This window comes from Eptesicus fuscus, chromosome 1 (assembly GCF_027574615.1).
Source record: "Eptesicus fuscus isolate TK198812 chromosome 1, DD_ASM_mEF_20220401, whole genome shotgun sequence".
Lineage (NCBI taxonomy): Eukaryota > Metazoa > Chordata > Mammalia > Chiroptera > Vespertilionidae > Eptesicus > Eptesicus fuscus.
Window position 1 is genome coordinate 5,055,154 of NC_072473.1, and position 18,343 is coordinate 5,073,496.

Genomic DNA, 18,343 nt, shown 5'->3' on the forward strand with positions numbered 1-18,343 from the left:
GAATTTATTGATTTTAGAGACAGAGGAAGGAAGGAAAGGAAGGAGAGAGAGAGAGAGAGAGAGAGAGAGAGAGAGAGAAGAAACATTGATTTGTTGTTCCACTTATTTTTAATGCATTCATTGGTTGATTCTTGTATGTGCCCTGACCTGGGATTGAGCCCACAGCCTTGGTGTATTGGGATGGTGCTCTAACCAGCTGAGCTACTTAACCAGGCCACACTAAAGTCTTAATGTGTTTTTCTTCCCAGATGTATTTGCATTTTAACATCCCTTCACCCCAAAATTTCACACTTTGGCAGCTAATTGATTTATCTTCCATGGTAGCACTTAGATAACGGTGAACAGGAGAATGCTGCTTCTAGCACCTTAAAAGCTAGGTAACTGAAAAGCTAAGATGCTAAAAGCTAAATATGTATTATGAACCTCAGTGATGGGGACAAATACAGTCATGGGTGGGGGTGCTGTTTAGACAGGTTAGAAAATACCTGAGTTGCTTATTTTATTATTTTTTGAAAGAATAGTTTATTGATTTTCAGAGAAAGAGGAAGGGGGAGGGAGAGGAACATTGATTGGTTGCCTCCTCCACGCCCCCGACTGGAGATGGAGCCTGCAACCCAGGAATGTGCCCTGACTGAGAATCGAACCTATAACCCTTTGGTTATGGGGCGATGCCCAACCAACTGAGCGACACTGGCCAGGGCTGAGTTGTTTATTTTAAAAAGAGAGACAGCAAAGGGGAATTTTCAGTTCTGATTCTCGTTCTATTTTCGAATGGTGATTTGTTCTTTCTTCACCTTCCAGGTGTTTCCAATGCGGACTTGGAAGAGACAATTTCTTATCCTTTTTAACATGATCCTAATTTCCAAACTTGGGGCCAGGTGGTTTCCGAAAACTTTGCCCTGCGATGTCAGTGTGGATAATCCAAACGCCCAAGTGATTGTGGACTGCACGGACAAGCATTTGACGGGGATTCCTGAAGGCATTCCCACCAACACCACCAACCTCACCCTCACCATCAACCACATACCGGACATCTCCCCCGCCTCCTTCCAACGGCTGGACCAGCTGATAGAGATAGACTTCAGATGCAACTGTGTACCTATTCGACTGGGGCCAAAAGACAACATTTGCACCAAGAAACTGCAGGTTAAACCCGGAAGCTTTAGTGGACTCGCTTATCTAAGATCCCTTTACCTGGATGGAAACCAGCTTCTAGAAATACCACTGGGTCTTCCCTCCAGCTTACAGCTGCTGAGCCTTGAAGCCAACAACATCTTTTCCATCAACAAGAGTAATCTAACGGAACTGGCCAACCTAGAGGAACTCTACCTGGGCCAAAACTGTTATTATCGCAATCCTTGTAATGTTTCCTTTTTCATCGAAAGAGATGCTTTCCGAAAACTGCTCAATTTAAAACTGCTCTCCCTAAAAGATAACAATGTTACAGCCGTCCCCGCTGTTTTGCCATCTGCTTTAACAAAACTCTATCTTCACAACAACATCATTACACAAATCCAAGAAGATGATTTTAAGAACCTCAATCAACTGCAATTTCTTGACCTGAGTGGAAACTGCCCTCGCTGTTACAATGTTCCATTTCCTTGTACACCCTGTGCAGATAATTCTCCCCTCCAGATCCATCCAAATGCTTTTGACGCGTTGACAGAATTACAAGTTCTACGTCTACACAGTAACTCTCTTCGGAATGTACCCCAAAGATGGTTTAAAAACCTTAACAAACTGAAGGAGCTAGATCTTTCCCAAAACTACTTGGCCAGAGAAATTGGGGATGCCAAATTTTTACATTTTCTTCCCAACCTTGTCCAGTTGGATCTGTCTTTCAATTATGAACTTCAGGTCTATCATGAGTATATGAAACTGTCAGATGCCTTTTCTTCCCTGAAAAACCTGCAAGTTTTGCGGATCAGGGGCTACGTCTTTAAGGAGCTGAAATTCGTTGACCTCTCCCCATTACATAGCCTTACCAAGCTTGAAGTTCTTGATCTGGGCACCAATTTTATCAAAATTGCTAACCTCAGCATATTCGAACAATTTCAAACATTGAAAAGGATCGACCTTTCAGTGAATAAAATATCACCGTCAGGAGATGCAAGTGAAGTTGGCTTCTGCTCAAACACCAGAACTTCTGTAGGACCTCATGGGCCCCGGCTGTTTGAAGAATTACATTATTTCAAATATGATGAAGATGCAAGGAGTTGCAGATACAAAAACAAAGAACCTCCTTTCTTGAGTTTTAATGAAGAGTGTTTCAAGTATGGGCAGGCCTTGGACCTAAGTAAAAATAGCATATTTTTCATCAGGTCCTCTGACTTTCAGCATCTTTCTTTCCTCAAATGCCTAAACTTGTCCGGAAATAGCATCAGCCAAAGTCTTAATGGGAGTGAATTTCAGCCTCTAGTGCAGTTGCAATATTTGGATTTCTCTAACAACCGGCTTGACTTACTCTACTCAACAGCATTTGATGGGTTACACAACCTGGAAGTTCTAGATATAAGTAGTAACAGCCATTATTTTCAATCCGAAGGAATTACTCACATGCTAAACTTTACCAAGAACCTCAAGTTTCTCAAGAAACTGATGATGAATGACAATGACATCTCTACCTCCACCAGCAGGACCATGGAGAGCGAATCTCTGAGAACTCTGGAATTCAGAGGAAATCATTTGGATATTTTATGGAGAGATGGTGATGACAGATACCTACATTTCTTCAAGAATCTGGTAAACTTGGAGGAATTGGATATCTCTGCAAATTCCCTGAGTTTCTTGCCTCCTGGAGTTTTTGATGGTATGCCTCCACGGCTAAAGACTCTCATTTTGGTCAAAAATGGGCTCAAGTCTTTCAACTGGGGGAGACTCCAGTATCTGAAGAATCTAGAAACTTTGGACCTCAGCTACAACCTGCTGAAGACTGTCCCTCGGAGATTATCCAACTGTTCCAGCAGCATCCAGAAACTAATTCTTCACAATAATCTAATCAGGTATCTGACAAAGTATTTTCTACAAGGTGCTTTCCAGTTGCGATATCTGGACCTCAGCTCCAATAAAATACAGATCATCCAAAAGACTAGCTTTCCAGAAAACGTCCTCAATAAACTGGAGATGTTGCTTTTGCATCATAATCGGTTCTTGTGCACCTGTGATGCGGTGTGGTTTGTCTGGTGGGTTAACCATACAGAGGTGACTATTCCTCACCTGGCCACAGATGTGACTTGTGTGGGGCCAGGAACACACAAGGGCCAAAGTGTGGTCTCTCTGGATCTGTATACCTGTGAGTTAGATCTGACCAACCTGATTCTGTTCTCGCTCTCCATGTCGGCTGCTCTCTTTCTCATGGTGGTTATGACAGCGAGCCACCTCTATTTCTGGGATGTGTGGTATAGTTACCATTTCTGCAAGGCCAAAATAAAGGGGTATCAGCGTCTGATATCCCCAGACTCTTGCTATGATGCTTTCATTGTATATGACACTAAAGACCCAGCAGTGACAGAGTGGGTTTTGGATGAGCTGGTAGCCAAATTGGAAGACCCGAGAGAGAAACATTTTAATTTATGTCTCGAGGAAAGGGACTGGTTACCAGGGCAGCCAGTTCTGGAAAACCTGTCCCAGAGCATACAGCTTAGCAAAAAGACGGTGTTCGTGATGACAGACAAGTATGCAAAGACTGAGAATTTTAAGATAGCCTTCTACTTGTCCCATCAGAGGCTCATAGATGAAAAAGTGGATGTGATTATCTTGATATTCCTTGAAAAGCCCCTTCAGAAGTCCAAGTTCCTCCAGCTCCGGAAGAGGCTCTGTGGGAGTTCTGTCCTTGAGTGGCCAACAAACCCACAGGCTCACCCGTACTTCTGGCAGTGTCTGAAGAATGCCCTGGCCACAGACAATCATGTGACCTATAGCCGGGTGTTCAAGGAGACAGTCTAGCTCTTCTCTGCAAAAATGTGACTGCCTAACTTACGAAGGAGAAGCTTGGCTGCCCAGACTTTCTCAAAGATGTCTCACCAAGAGTGGCTTTAAATTCTCTAACACTTGGGATTGCCAACATCCGAAAGGCGCCACCAATATATGACAAAGGAATTGGGAAATGGGATTTATGTAATGCAATGAGTCGTCTTTCTCATCTCTCTGTGCCTCCGCTGCCATTTGATTCTCTCCCTTCTGCTCCTGGATGAAATCCTATTGGGAGGAGGGTGGCAAGTAGAGGAGATGGGGCTCGCTCTGATTCTCCTGTAATTGTGGTTACAAAGTACACACGCAATCATGAAATTAAGAACTACACTTCCACCCATAGGAAGTACTGGCATGTATATAAATAGGGTAAAAAAACAAAAAAACAAAACAAAAAAAACACACAAAAAAACCGGCATCTATCTACATGACATCAGAATGTACCAGAGTTAAATAGTGAAGTAAAAACCTTAACGCCTCAACTAATTACTTCAGTGTCATCTAGCGCCCCCTTCTGTGCAGACGGAGTATTGGCTGCCTGTCAAAATACCACTAGCTCTTTTCCCTTGGGTTCCATGAGGGAATGGTGAGGAGCAGCTTTCCCATTGATGGGCACGGTCTATTTACACACGGAAGCAAAATGATCTGTTTTCATACCGGGTGATGCTCTTTACCTTTGATAATCATTTACCTGCTTAGATATTGTATGGACTCTGTTTGCTCCCCATCCCCCCCCCCCCCCCCCCCCCCCGCAATTCATTCGTTGCAATCCTAACCCTCAATGGGATGGTGTTAGGAGGGAGGGCCTCTGGGAGGTGATAAGGCCCTGAAAGTGGAGTCTTCGTGATCCGATTAGTGCCTTGATAAGAAGAAGCCAGAGAACTCGCTTGCTGCCTTTCCACCATGTGCGGATGCAAAGACAAGTCAACAGCCTGCACCCGGAAGAGGGTCCTCCTGGAACCAGACCATCCGGGCACTCTGACCTTGGACTTCCACCCTCCAGAACTGTGAGAAATAAATGTTTGTTGTTTAAGCCACCCACCCAGTTTACGGTACTTTATTATAGGAGCCCGAGCTGCCGTAGACAAATATTTTTTAAAATATATTTTTATTGATTTCCGAGAGAAGAAGGGGGAGGGAGAGAAATATCAATGATGAGAGAGAATCATGGACCGGCTGCCTCCTGCACGGCCCCTACTGGGAATCGGGCCTGAAACCCCCTCACGTGTCCTGACCAGGAATCAAACCCTGACCTCCTGGTTCATGGGTTGACACGCAACCACTGGGCCACACCGGCCCGGCCATAGATAAATATTTTTATCTGTATTGCAAAGTATTGTGTCTCAAATCGCCCTATCCAATGATCTTTCAAACTGCTTTGTTAACTATTACGGTATATTTATAAGTATCTGCAACCTTGATCCATCAGCGTTTGATGACTTTGATGGTAAACTCTAAAAGAGGAGCCAAAGCATGTATTTATTTGTAGTTATCAGGCAGGGTGACAATGGTATGGCTTCCTTTAAATTAGGGAGGAAGGGGGAGGGAAAACCGAGGTTTAAAGACCTTATCACTGAGAGAGCTTCAACCTTGAACTTCAGCTTTACAGCTCAAATAACAACAGAAAGGACCAGACATTCTGAAGACACACATAGTTTCAACTGGGTTGAAATTCACCTGAGTTATTTAGTTCTGTATTTTGTCATAGACGGAAATGCTAAAAGTTTTAAGTATGGTTGTAAATACATAACATATGAATTATTCCCAAAGGACATGTGATCAATTACTAAGGCTCACAAATTCCCAAATTAATCTTTAGAATGGAGGGATGGTTACATTGCCAGGGCCGGCTGTACTTATAGATGCCTTCCCTCTTCAGTGAAAACAGAGATAATAACATAGAACATTGGCTTTTGGCCATCCTAAATTTTCTTCCTTTCAGATACATAAAGTTGAAGCTATTTTGCCAATTTATAAACCATAAAGCACTTGAAGGCAACTCAGACATCTTCTGCAAGGCATCAAGAGGAAGGAAAACAGCCCTAGCCTGTTTGGTTCAGTGGCCAGAGCGTCGACCTGCGGACTCAAGGGTCCCAGGTTCGATTCCGGTCAAGGGCACATGCCCAGGTTGTGGGCTCGATCTCCAGTGGGGAGCGAGCAGGAGGCAGCTGATCCATGATACTCTCTCATCATTGATGTTTCTCTCTCTCCCTCTCCCTTCTTCCCTGAAATTAATAAAAACATATTTAAAAAAAGAGGAAGGGAAACAGAAAATAATGCAACTTAGAAACCACAGCGCATTTTGGCATGGGGTTCAAGTACAGTGGTTTGTTGTAGGAAACAACCCAAAGTGCATGAACAGATGGTTTTAGTTTTAATTCCTTTGTAATCTTTTTTTAAAAAACAATAAGTCTTTTTTTAATGTATTTTTATTTTTATTTCAGAAAGGAAGGGAAAGGGAGAGAGAGAGAGAAACGTCAATGATGAGAGAGAATCATGGATCGGCTGCCTCCTGCACACCCCCCACTCCCCACTGGGGATCAAGCCCGCAACCCGGGCATGTGCCCTTGACCGGAATCAAACCCGGGACTCTTCAGCCTGCAGGCCCACATTCTATCCACTGAGCCAAACCGCCTAGGGCCCTTAGTAATCTTGACTAGTCACTCCTTGAACCTTCTGAGAGCCCCCTGTGGAGTTCTGAACAACTGGAGCCATTCATAGATGGTTCCGGTTCAAAGCCACCAAGTCAGGCTACAGGACAGGGTGACTGCCTGGTCACCTGCGAACCTCGGAATGTCCTGCTCATCCTCTGACTCGCTTCTAGTTGCCTCTGCTCTGGAACGGACTCCAGATTCTCCATAAATCCCACTCCACCATCCAGGCTGGGCCCCCAGCCCCTCTCAGCCCTGGACCTGGCCAGGGTGTGGCTTCCTCCTCAGATAGAGGCTGTACCTCAGCAAGACTCGGGCGTTGTTAGGGTCCAAGACAAGGGAGGCATTGGGCAGGGCCAATGCTATGGCTGATAAAGAGGCAAAGCACAGGTCTGCCACTGTAGGGGAGTAGGAGGGGTCTGATCACAGCCCTGGTCCTGAGTCAGGTTCTCTAGCTCTGTCTGTCTGAACACTCTTCAGTGGTTCTCAACCTTTCTAATGCCGCGACCCTTTAATACAGTTCCTCATGTTGTGGTGACCCCCAACCGTAAAATTATTTTCGTTGCTACTTCATAACTGTAATTTGGCTACTGCTATGAATTGTCATGTAAATATCTGTGTTTTCCGATGGTCTTAGGCGACCCTGCTAGTGGTTCTCAACCTGTGGGTCATGACCACAGGTTGAGAGCCACTGCTGTAGAGCCTAAGACCATCGGAGCCTAAGACCTCCCCCGTATCCATAAGACAGGCTTTTTCTCTACTTCCTTCTCATCCTAACCAAGGAGAGCCAGGGTGCATATCCTGCAAGGTCTTCATGACCCAATTTTTTAAAAGGATTTTTTAGAGAGAGAGGAAGGGACAGGAATAGAGAGAGAGAAACATCCATCAGCTGCCTCCTGCACACACGCTACTGGGGATCGAGCCTGCAACCCAGCCCTGACTGGGAATCAAACCATGACCTCCGGTTCGTAGACCAAAACTCAACCACGGAGTAACACCAGCTGGGCCACGACTCCGTTTTGAAACTGGGCTGGGGCTAAGGTTCTGTTTGTCCTCCACCTCTTCTGCACGTGCTGAAGTGAGCAGAGAACACTGGCCACGGGGCCCATTTCCTAGCCAGGCCGTGGGAGCGCCTCCCTCCTTGGAGCTTTGGGGTGCCAGGCCTCAGGAGTAGTCAGTCATGGGACATGCCACCGGTTGCATCAGCTGGAAGACTGAGCCCTGGATCCTAAGGAATGATCTGTATCTTCTGAATACAAACAGCAGCCTGGGAGGGAAATGAGCAAAGAACACGATGGGCGGGAGCTCGGAAGGACACGTGGTTTGGAGAACACCAGGGCCGGAACTTAATCCATTTCACTGAGTCAATGTGATGAAGGAGAACATGAGACCAACAGCCAACCGACCAACATAGTGAAGGGAACGGCTTCAGGGAGGGAAAATGCCTGGGTGGCCCCTGTGTCCCCCGGCCTTTGCCCACTCATGATGGGACCACCACCCATGCTGGTGACAATAACATGACGAGAGGGCGGTTTCACACTGTTTTAGCTTTTCGGTCTTTTCCATCTTGGTTGGCCTCCCCCTCCCTGTCAGTTCCCTTTTAGGCTTTAGACCCCCGGGGGCGGCGGGGGGGCGGTCTCACTGAGGTGCCAGGGGAAGAGAAAGCTGTGGTTGCGGTTGGAGCCTTGTTTGGAAGCAGTGGTTTGGGTGCGCTTTGGTTGAGCACTGATCTCTTTCCCACACTCACAGTAACGCTCCAGCTGCTTCAGTGAGCGCCGCCTTCTACAGGCGGCTCCCTGCAACCTTCCCCGGGGGTCTCTAGCCTGACTCTCCACCGCATGCGCATTCGTATTCTCTCTCCTAATCTCAACTTTCAAGCATGTGCGTTAAGGCCTGCTGCACTGCCTTTAAGATTACCCTAATTTTCCTGACCCCGTGGCTCAGGGACTGAATGTTGACCTATGAACCAGGAGGTCAGGGTTCAATTCCAAGTCAGGGCACATGCCTGGGTTGCGGGCTTGATCCCCAGTCTGAGACATGCAGGAGGCAGCCGATCCATGATTCTCTCTCATCATTGATGTTTCTATCTCTCTCCCCCTCTCCCTTCCTCTCTGAAATCAATAAATATATATATATATTTTAAAAACTTAAAAGATTGCCCTAATTTCATGTTGTAATTAATTTCTTTTTAAAAATATTTTTATTGACTTTTTAAAGAGAGGAAAGGAGAGAGGTGACGCCCCCATCACACCTCTGCTGCTGCCACTGCCAGCAGTGCAAGCCTCGGCCAGCCCTGGTTACCTGTACCTTGGGCCCACCCTGGGCAGCTGGGCAGCCAATATCCGAGGCTTGCCTGCACCTTGGGCTGGCCCTGGGTGGCTGGGGGGCTGAGGGGACTGGGGGACTCCAGAGGCAGGTGTGCAGAGTGGCCAGACCCACCTGGGGATGGGCCCAGCCCTGCCGCGCACCTGCTGCCCCAGCAGGGCTGAGGGGACTGGGCACTGCCATCTTGTGGCTGTGGGTGCCACCATCTTTGAGGGCGTGGCAGTCAATTAGCATGTTCCCTCCTTATTGGCTGTGGGCACCGCCATCTTTGTGAGGGCATGATGGTCAATTAGCATATTCCCTCTTCATAAGATAGGATCTCCATGAACTCATATCTGAGGCCGATTGTCCAGGGGGACCACCCTGGTGAGAAGAGTGCATGGATTCTTCTAGAAGTGAGAACTTGTCCTGTAGTTACCCCTGGAACAGTGCGTAACACTCCTGGGCCAGGTCCACATGGAGGCCCACCACGCAGGGCCTTGTGACCAGGTGACGGCCCTTAAATAAACGGTTCACAGTGCCCACCTGTCTCTCCCAGGTCTGCATTTCCCACGATTTTTTGCCTTTTGATTGAAGCATCATATTAGAAATAGCCAGTTCGTTTATAACCTGCCAGGGAGTGAACGCATTACTCTTGTCCATTAACGCATCACGATGGGTCAATCTGTGAGAAGATCACCTCTCCAGAGCAGGCCGCCTAAGTGGACAGAACACAGGCAGCGTGTTCTGACTGGAGAGGATGGATTTTAAAAGAAGCACATATTTGGCTCCGACTCATGGGAGTGGGTCCCCAAAGGGAATAAGAGGGCAAGGAGGGAGTGAGGAGGGAAGGAGGGTGTGAGATGAGGTCACTAGTACCTGGACAATGTTATTGGGCGGGGCATGGTGGAGAAAGGAGAGGAAAGGAAGTCATGTTTATTAACCAACAAAAGCAAATGAAATGCTTCATTTATTCCATTAAATCTTCACATCACCTCTAGGAGGCTGGTATTAGAAGCTCCATTTCAAAGATGATGGGTCAACTCAATGTTGAAGGTGGGATCAGAGGGGTTAAGTTAAGTGCTCAAGGTCACAGAGGGACTGAATGGCCCTACCCAAGATGATCCTGTTCTGTCCAACCAATCCGATTACTTCTCCAGTTTTCCTGGGGACCCGAAAAACCTAGGGAGCTTTGAAACCATGTAGATTCCAGGTCTACACCCCAGAGATGCTGGTCTCTGGGGCCCAGGGATCTGCATTCCTGGAAACAGCCCAAGTGCTTTTGCAGCAGATGGTCTGCGGACCCCATTGGGAAGTACCACATCATCCTTTGGGGTACCAGGACTGTTATACAGGGATCACCAGCAAGGAAAGCCCGCTCCCTTCCCCACAGTGGCGCTCCATTTCTTTCTCCTTCTGTGTGTAACCCTCGGTGCCCTTAACCCCACGCTAGGGAGTGGAGCTGCACTTCAACTCAAATTGCTTCCCACTTGGCACTTGCTTTGGAGGGATCTAATGAACTATATAGAATGGGCAGTTCTGTTCAGGGCTGCAATGTGAAGACAGCTTGGACAAGTACCCTGGGCAGATTTAGGTAGAGATTTAGGGGCACATGGCCAACTGATTCACGGTCCCATAGGTCCTGCTTACAGTTATGGTTTGGGATGTCTTTAGTGTAATCTTCCTAGTGTCTGAATTAGATGCTGACTGTTGTGCTATGTATGTGGTGGATAGTGCCACCTAGTAGAGCCTTATGGGTATTGATGTTCAGCTACCTTGGCTAGGTCTCCAAAGAGGGGTGTGGGAAGAAAATATAATAGACTAGAGGCCTGGTGCATGAATTTGTGCACCAGTGTGGTCTCTTGGCCTGGCCTGAGCCTCTCACAACCTGGGACCCTTCAGGGGATGTCAGACTGCCAGTTTCGGCCTGATCCCCACAGGCCAGGTCGAGTATGCATAGATCTTTAGTTAATCTCTTCCCATTCCCCTCCCCCCTCCCCCCTTCCCTCTGAGATTCATCAGTCTGTTCTATGTTTCCATGCCTGTGCGTTAAGCGTCTGCCCCCTGGTGGTCATTGCACGTCATAGCTACCAGCCGGTTAGCTGGTCATTTAGGCTTTTATATATATAGATATAGTCATCTTTTAAAAGGTGTGTTTGTGGCTATTTTACCATAAGCCCAGTGTGTTAATACAGATATGTGTAAGGGTATGTGTCAAATGTTGTTTGTTGATGAGAGGGCAATATAAAAAAAGGTTGAAGACCATACACTATCAAATCTTTGTTTGGACTGTTATTTCCATTGCTTTTGCTTCATATCTCAAGAGGAGCTGGCCGTGTATTGCCCTTTGCACATTCGGGTGTAAATGAAAAACCCAAGTTAACCGAGTGAGCAGCCCTTTCCCCCATGACATAATGACACGTTTCCTTTTCCATAGAACATGGCCCCCAATGTTAAACTGTGGTTTAAGTAGCAATGGACTCTCTCTTAGTCTCTCCCTCTGTGAGTGTGTGTCTTCTCTCTCTCTCTCTCTCTCTCTCTCTCTCTCTCTCTCGTCTTTATCTCTATCATTTCTGTCTCTGCCATATTTCTCAGTAATCTAACCACTAACCATTCTCTCCAGCCACCCCCTCTCACTCCAGTCTACAAATGGTATCTTTAAAGCCCACTGTAACTTGGTAGCTTGAGGGTTAGCAGTCTTTTTATTTTTTGTTAATCCTCACCTGAGGATATTTTTCCATTGATTTTCAGAGAGAGTAGAAGAGAGAGGGAAAGACAAAGAGAAACATCAATATGAGAGAAACACATCGATTGGTTGCCTCTTGCATGAGCCCTGACCAGGGCCTGGGCCTGGGAGGAGTCTGCAACCGAGGTACGTGCCCTTGACCGGAATCAAACCTGGGACCCTTTGGTCTGCAGGCTGACGCTCTATCTACTGAGCCAAACTGGCTAGGGCTTAATCCTATTTAACTGTGAGTCCATGAAAACTGTTGTTGAGTGGGCATGATTCCTGCCCGCTTCCCACAGACAAAGTTAAGCAGGTCAAAGATGATGCACACTCACTTGCTGTTTTGAATATGTAAATATATATAACATTCCCCATACAGCAAATATTTTTACTCTTTTTCTTTTAGCATACAGTATCTGGGAATTTTCTTCTCCTAACCATTTCTGCTTTGTATAAAGTTTTGGCTCAACATTTCATGTGCCATATTTACATATTATATTTAAAATATTTTTATTTAAAAGGTGACACTTAAATGTGTTAGCTCGTCCATTCATTGCATAGTCTGTCTCAATCACTGCTTGGCCTACTTTTGTTTTCTTTGGACTTAAGCCCATCATACTTTCCAGAAATGTCTCAAATACCCAGAGTTCATTTCTGAAGGCTTTTAAAAAACAGAATCTTTTCTTTTCTACAATTTTCTTGCTACCATGAGAACGCTGACCACTTCCTGCTTAAAGTTTGCGAGGGAAGTCCCTTTTTGCTGATCCAAGTTCCCATCCATCCCCAGTTCTGCTTTTTCCTATGATCCTGCAAGAAGCAAATCCAGAACTATGAAGTTTTGCCAAATGCTGGTTTGCATGAGACCGGGGGATGGTTCTTAATCTGGAAGAATCGGGATGGCCTTCTTCCCACGCTTACCCCCTTCTCATCTCCTACTATTTCTCCCTGCTCCGGCCATCATTGGTCTCCATGTCACACTGGAGTTTCTCTTTTCCCGATATGGCCTGTTGTCATAAAACTTCATTTACAAAGCTCTGTTTCGATAGACCGTGTCAAGGTTTATATACAAACATGTGAAGTGCTTTCTTCTGAGAACATTCTGGGCATGGTTTTTCCCTCCCTAAGAAAAGGACAAGTTCCCATTCTTCCCCATTTCAGGAGTTGATGTCAAAAGGTAAGGAGATGATGCCGGGCCGGTGTGGCTCAATGGATGAGCATCGACCTATGAGCCAGGAGGTCACGGTTCGATTCCCCATCAGGGTACATACCCAAGATTGCAGACTCAATCCCCAGTAGGGGGTGTGCAGGAGGCAGCTGATGGATGTTTCTCTCTCATTGATGTTTCTCTCTCTCCCTCTCCCTTTCTGAAATCAATCCAGATATCTTATTTATTTATTTTTTAAAAGGTAAGGAGAAGAGAAAATTCCCTCTAATCTGCCATTCAGAATCAATAAGAAATGAATACAATGTCAATGAAATGGTCTATACCCGTGGTCAGCAAACTGCGGCTCGCGAGCCACATGCGGCTCTTTGGCCCCTGGAGTGTGGCTCTTCCACAGAATACCACGGCCTGGGCGAATCTATTTTGAAGAAGTGGCGTTAGAAGAAGTTTAAGTTTAAAAAATGTGGCTCTCCAAAGAAATGTCAATCGTTGTACTGTTGATGTTTGGCTCTGTTGACTAATGAGTTTGCCGACCACTGGTCTATACTAATAAATTAGTCTGCAAAACATCATGCCATGCTTGGATTCTGGAAATGAGGAAGACTCTTCTTTTTGGAGCCTAAGAAACAAAAGTTACAGACCCCCACCCTCATGTGGGATGCACCTTACAGATCCCCACCCTCGTGTGGGATGCACCTTACAGATCCCCACCCTGTTCTCCCAGTGTTTATTCAGAAACCCGTTAAAAAGGTAACCACGCTGAGATCTTTGAAGGAAAGGAAGAGGGTCCTATGAGATTATAGCACTCTCATTACAACTCAGAGAGCTGAGTCAGATTGAGGAGGGGTGGGGGAAGGCTGCTGGAGCTGAGATGTGAAAAAAAGAGTTAACTGAATAAGACAACGCTGAAAGAGGACCATACTTGTGGGTGAGAGATCATTGGCAGGTTTCCAGTACCCAGCCTGGAGATGCTGAGCCAGTAGTTGGCCATAGTCTATGGAGCTCAAGGACAAGAGCTAAGCTAGAGATGGGTAGTTAAGTCTCCCGTGGCAATGACAATAATGGGCACCTCAGGCAGAGATGATGTAGTCTAGGGCTTTGCTACTCAAACTGTGGTCCCGGCACCAGGAACATCGGCATCTCCTGCAAGTTCATGAGACATGTGGGATCTCCGGCCCCACTTCATACCTGCTAAATCAAATTCTGAATTTTATCAAGAGACCCAGGTGCCCTAGCTGATTTGGCTCAATGGATAGAGCGTCAGCCTGTGGACTGAAGGGGCTTGGGTTCAATTCCAGTCAAGGGCACATGCCCGGGTGCCAGAAGCCAATTCCAGCATGTCAGCAGGGCTGAATCATCTGGAGATGGCTGAGGGCATTTCCCCAAACCTGAAAAGGATGCATTAAATGATTGCTTGCTGCCAGACAGCTAAGGGCATCTTAATCTGCATGTTATTGCCTCCTACTGGCCAAACACCTGAACAGCCCTAGGCAAATTCTTCCATTCTGACAATGGACTCTGTATAGGAAACCCTACCGTTTGATGTGTATATCTACCTTGCCTTAGGACAAATTGTGTTAATACAAAGCAAGGGGTCCTGAGACCAGGAGAACTTAGTTCCTTTGGCGAAGCTCCTCTGACTCCCCAAATGCCTTTCAAAATTATGTTTCATCTCTGGACTCTTGATTAATTTACGCACAGCGCCTTCTCCAGATTTCTGAACCCTTCTAGATGCTGGATCAAGACCACCAGCACCCGGGTTGTGGGCTCAATCCCCGGTAGGGGGCATGCAGGAGGCAGCCGATCCATGGTTCTCTCTCATCATTGATGTTCCTATCTCTCTCCCTCTCCCTTCCTCTCTGAAATGAATAATATATATATTTTTTTAAAAAGAGAGAATCCCAGGTATTTCTCAGACATGCTACAGTTTGAGGAGCACTGCTCAAGACAGAATTGCTCAAGCTCAGCACTATTGCCTTTTGGGGGCAGAAAATTCTCTGTTGGGGCTGGGAGAGGGATTGTGCGGGGTGGTGGTGGGGGGGGGAGTGCTGTCCTGCGTATTGTAGCGTGTTTAGCTGCATCCCTGGCCTCTACCCCCTAGATGCCAGGAGCAACCCCTACCCCCAAGTTGTGACAACCAAAATATATGCCAAGCCCGGCTGACGTGGCTCAGTGGTTGTGTGTCGACTGATGAACCAGGGCACATGGAGGTCAGGGCACATGGCCGGGTTGGGGGTTTGATCCCCAGCGTGGGGCGGGCAGGAGGCAGCCGGTCCATGATTCTCTCTCATCATGTGCCCTGACCAGGAAGCAGACCGTGACCTCCTGGTTCACAGGTTGATGCTCAACCACTGAGCCACACCGGCCGGCTGCCTTTACATTTTGTTGATGGTTTACTTTGCTGTGCAGAAACTTCTCAGTGTGATGGAGCCCCGCTGGTTTATTTTTGCTTTTGCTGCCTGTGCTTCTTGGTGTCATATCCCCCCCGCGCCCCCCCCCCCCCCGAATCATTGCCAGGACCAGTATCAAGGCATTGCCCCTGTTTTCTTCAAGGAGTTTTATGATTTCAGGTCCTACATTTGTCTTTAATCCATGCAAACTCACAGGTGGAAGCAAACCTCACCCCATCAATAACAAGTGCTGCAGCCCTAGCCGGTGTGGGTCAGTGGATAGAGCATCAGCCTGCGGACTGAAGGGTCCTGAGTTCAATTCCCGGTCAAGGGCACATGCCCGGGTTGTGGGCTCGATCCCCAGTGGCGGGCGTGCAGGAGGCAGTCGATCAATGATTCTCTCTCGTCATTGATGTTTCTATCTCTCCCTCTCCCTTCCTCTCTGAAACCAATAAAAATATAAACGTGAATAATAAGGGTGCAACCGAGAGAGAGAGACTCCCAGGCTGTGGATGACACCAGGATGTCCCAGAAGGGAGAACATATTCACTGTGAGACAGTTCTGGGGGTTCAGACATCAGCCCCTCCCCCTCCCCCCGCCTGCCACAGTGGCTCTTGACCTTGGTTGCACCTTGAAATCACCTGGGGAGCTTTAAGATCCCCAGGCCTGGGCCCCACCCACGCAGATTCTGATGTAAATGGTCTGGGGCAGTGGTTGGCAAACCGCGGCTCTCGAGCCACATGCGGCTCTTTGGCCCCTTGAGTGTGGCTCTTCCACAAAATACCACGGCCTGGGCGAGTCTATTTGGAAGAAGTGGCGTTAGAAGAAGTTGAAGTTGAAAAAATGTGGCTCTCCAAAGAAATTTCAATCGTTGCACTGTTGCTATTTGGCTCTGTTGACTGATGAGTTTGCCGACCACTGGGCTGGGGTGCTAGTATGTAGCCTGGGCTTTGGGATTTTAAAGCTCACAGGGCCTGCCAATCTGCTGGCGACTTGAGAACTCGAGCTTTGCTGTGTGGCTCTCAAACTCCATCGGTTTCCCTGGCCCTGCCCCGGGCGCCTGGGTCTCTCTGAGTCCTGACAGCTGCCTTTTAACTGAGAACCAGCCGATTCCCGTGCAAATGAGGCCAAGACACACCTTTGCGAAACGCTGCCTTTGGTATTTATGAGGCCAGGTGCTGAGTCGACCCTGGGAGGCAGAGTCATCTGCGAGGAGGTCACCTCTTCTCTCCCTTTGCCTTTGCTCTGGGACAAACTGACCTCAAGCTCTTCGCACGCAGCCTCAGCCTCGGGGACAGGTGCGGGGCAAGTTCCTTGGGTTTTGTCTTCTAAAGGCCTAAACAGTGGTCGGCAAACTCATTAGTCCACAGAGCCAGATAGCAACAGGACAACGATTGCAATTTCTTTGGAGAGCCACATTTTTTAAACTTCAACTTCTTCTAATGCCACTTCTTCAACATAGACTCGCCCAGGCCATGGTATTCTGTGGAAGAGCCACACTCAAGGGGCCGAAGAGCCGCATGTGGCTCGCGAGCCGCAGTTTGCCGACCAAGGGCCTAACGGCATCATGGGGGGCGGGGTGTGGAGGTAAAGCTACTCAAGGACACCTGGGCCTCCAGGAGGGGCGAAGGGAGAAGGCTGCTCCTCGGCACCCCTGAGATGAGGGCTGCGGGGGTCTCTTGGTTCTGAGCAAAGAGGGAACCTGCCACGTTTGTGTGGGAAAAGGTTAAGAAATGGATTGTGCATGCGCACACACACACACACACCGCCCGGGCGTGTCACCACATCAAACCCAGCATCTGTGCACCGGCCCTGGGAGGCCAGGGTCCCAGTCCCCTGGAGGTCTGAGTGCAGCTCCCGGAGAGTCAGGTAAGAGGGAAGCTCAAAGCCGGGAGGGAAACTGAGGCATACAAAGTAAGGCCGTCTTGTTGCGCATTGCAGCTGATAGGCTGAGTCTCACACGGACATGCGTACAGGTGCGGCGATTTGAGCATTTCCCACCCGGCTACCTTTCTCGTGTAAGCTGGTTTGGTTTGGTTTGGTTTGGTTTGGTTTGGTTTGCTCACAATGCAACTCGGTAAGCGGATATAGAATCTGCACGGGGGGCGGGGGGGGGGGATCTGAGCTTTATTCAGATCATCTATAGTTTTGTGAAATTGACCCTTCTCTAGCTCATTTCTCAGTTAAAGTGATCTGTTCCCAAATGGGGGAGCAAAAGCTTGTTGTTTCACGGTGTTTGCTTTTCTTAAATGTTTCAACTCTTTAAGACCCATGGGGCAAATGATGATTAAAATTGTTTTTATTTGGAAACTTGGGTTACCTTAAATGAAACTGCCCCCAAGCCAGGAATAGAGCTTTTATGCCTGTGTAGACTTTATGAACTTTTACAGCAAGTTAAAATGTTGTGCTCATTTAATCCTGTACATTATCACGCAATGACCCGGCTGCCGGTTCAGAAAGTCCGAACTACTGGGCGGGAGCGCCACCTGCTGGCAGGATGGTTACTGACGCCTTTGCCCTTGTCTGGATCTTCCCTAAGTAATTTATGACCCGGAAGGCGGTTGGTTCTGCAGTTCCTTGGGCTCAGGTGCAGAAAGGAAGAAACAAGCATGGTTTTCTCCAACTCTAAAAGCACCATTTTGGCCCTAGCCGGTTTGGCTCAGTGGATAGAGCATCAGCCTGCGGAATGAAGGGTCCTGGGTTCGATTTTGGTCAAGGGCACATGCCCGGGTTGCGGGCTCGGTCCCCAGTAGGGGGCATGCAGGAGGCAGCCGATCAATGATTCTCTCTCATCATTGATGTTTCTATTTCTCTCTCCCTCTCCCTTCCTCTCTGAAATCAATACAAATATATATTTAAAAATAAAAGCACCATTTGGAGAGGTGCTGATATGGGGAAAAGAGGTTTAGGAGGAGGGAGGGACAGCGTGTGGGCGTGAGGGAAGGTCAGATGGACACTTGGGATGGTGATGAATCAAATGAAGGCCTCACGGAGTCCCTCCAACGTCCAGCCCTGGGCCTCGGACCTGGATCACTGCTCTCATGCTTTCAGCGTGCCCTCGTGTGTTTGAATTAAGTGGCTGCCCCCCAGATTTCCCTGCACACTTAGCCTCTGGTACTGACACCCCACCCGCAGCAG

General features: G+C 47.7%; 1 protein-coding gene across 1 annotated transcript; it reads left to right on the plus strand.

Annotated features, from left to right (window-relative positions):
- Positions 1-801: 801 nt before the first annotated feature.
- Positions 802-3,950, plus strand: TLR7 (toll like receptor 7). Its single transcript, XM_054715461.1, has one exon. The coding sequence runs from the start codon at positions 811-813 to the stop codon at positions 3,943-3,945; it is 3,135 nt and encodes a 1,044-aa protein (XP_054571436.1). The 5' UTR covers positions 802-810; the 3' UTR covers positions 3,946-3,950.
- The last annotated feature ends 14,393 nt before the right edge of the window (positions 3,951-18,343 follow it).

What these genes read in the sequence shown, in the direction of transcription:
- TLR7 (XM_054715461.1), top strand. Translation starts at nt 811, where the DNA reads ATGCGGACTTGGAAGAGACAATTTCTTATCCTTTTTAACATGATCCTA.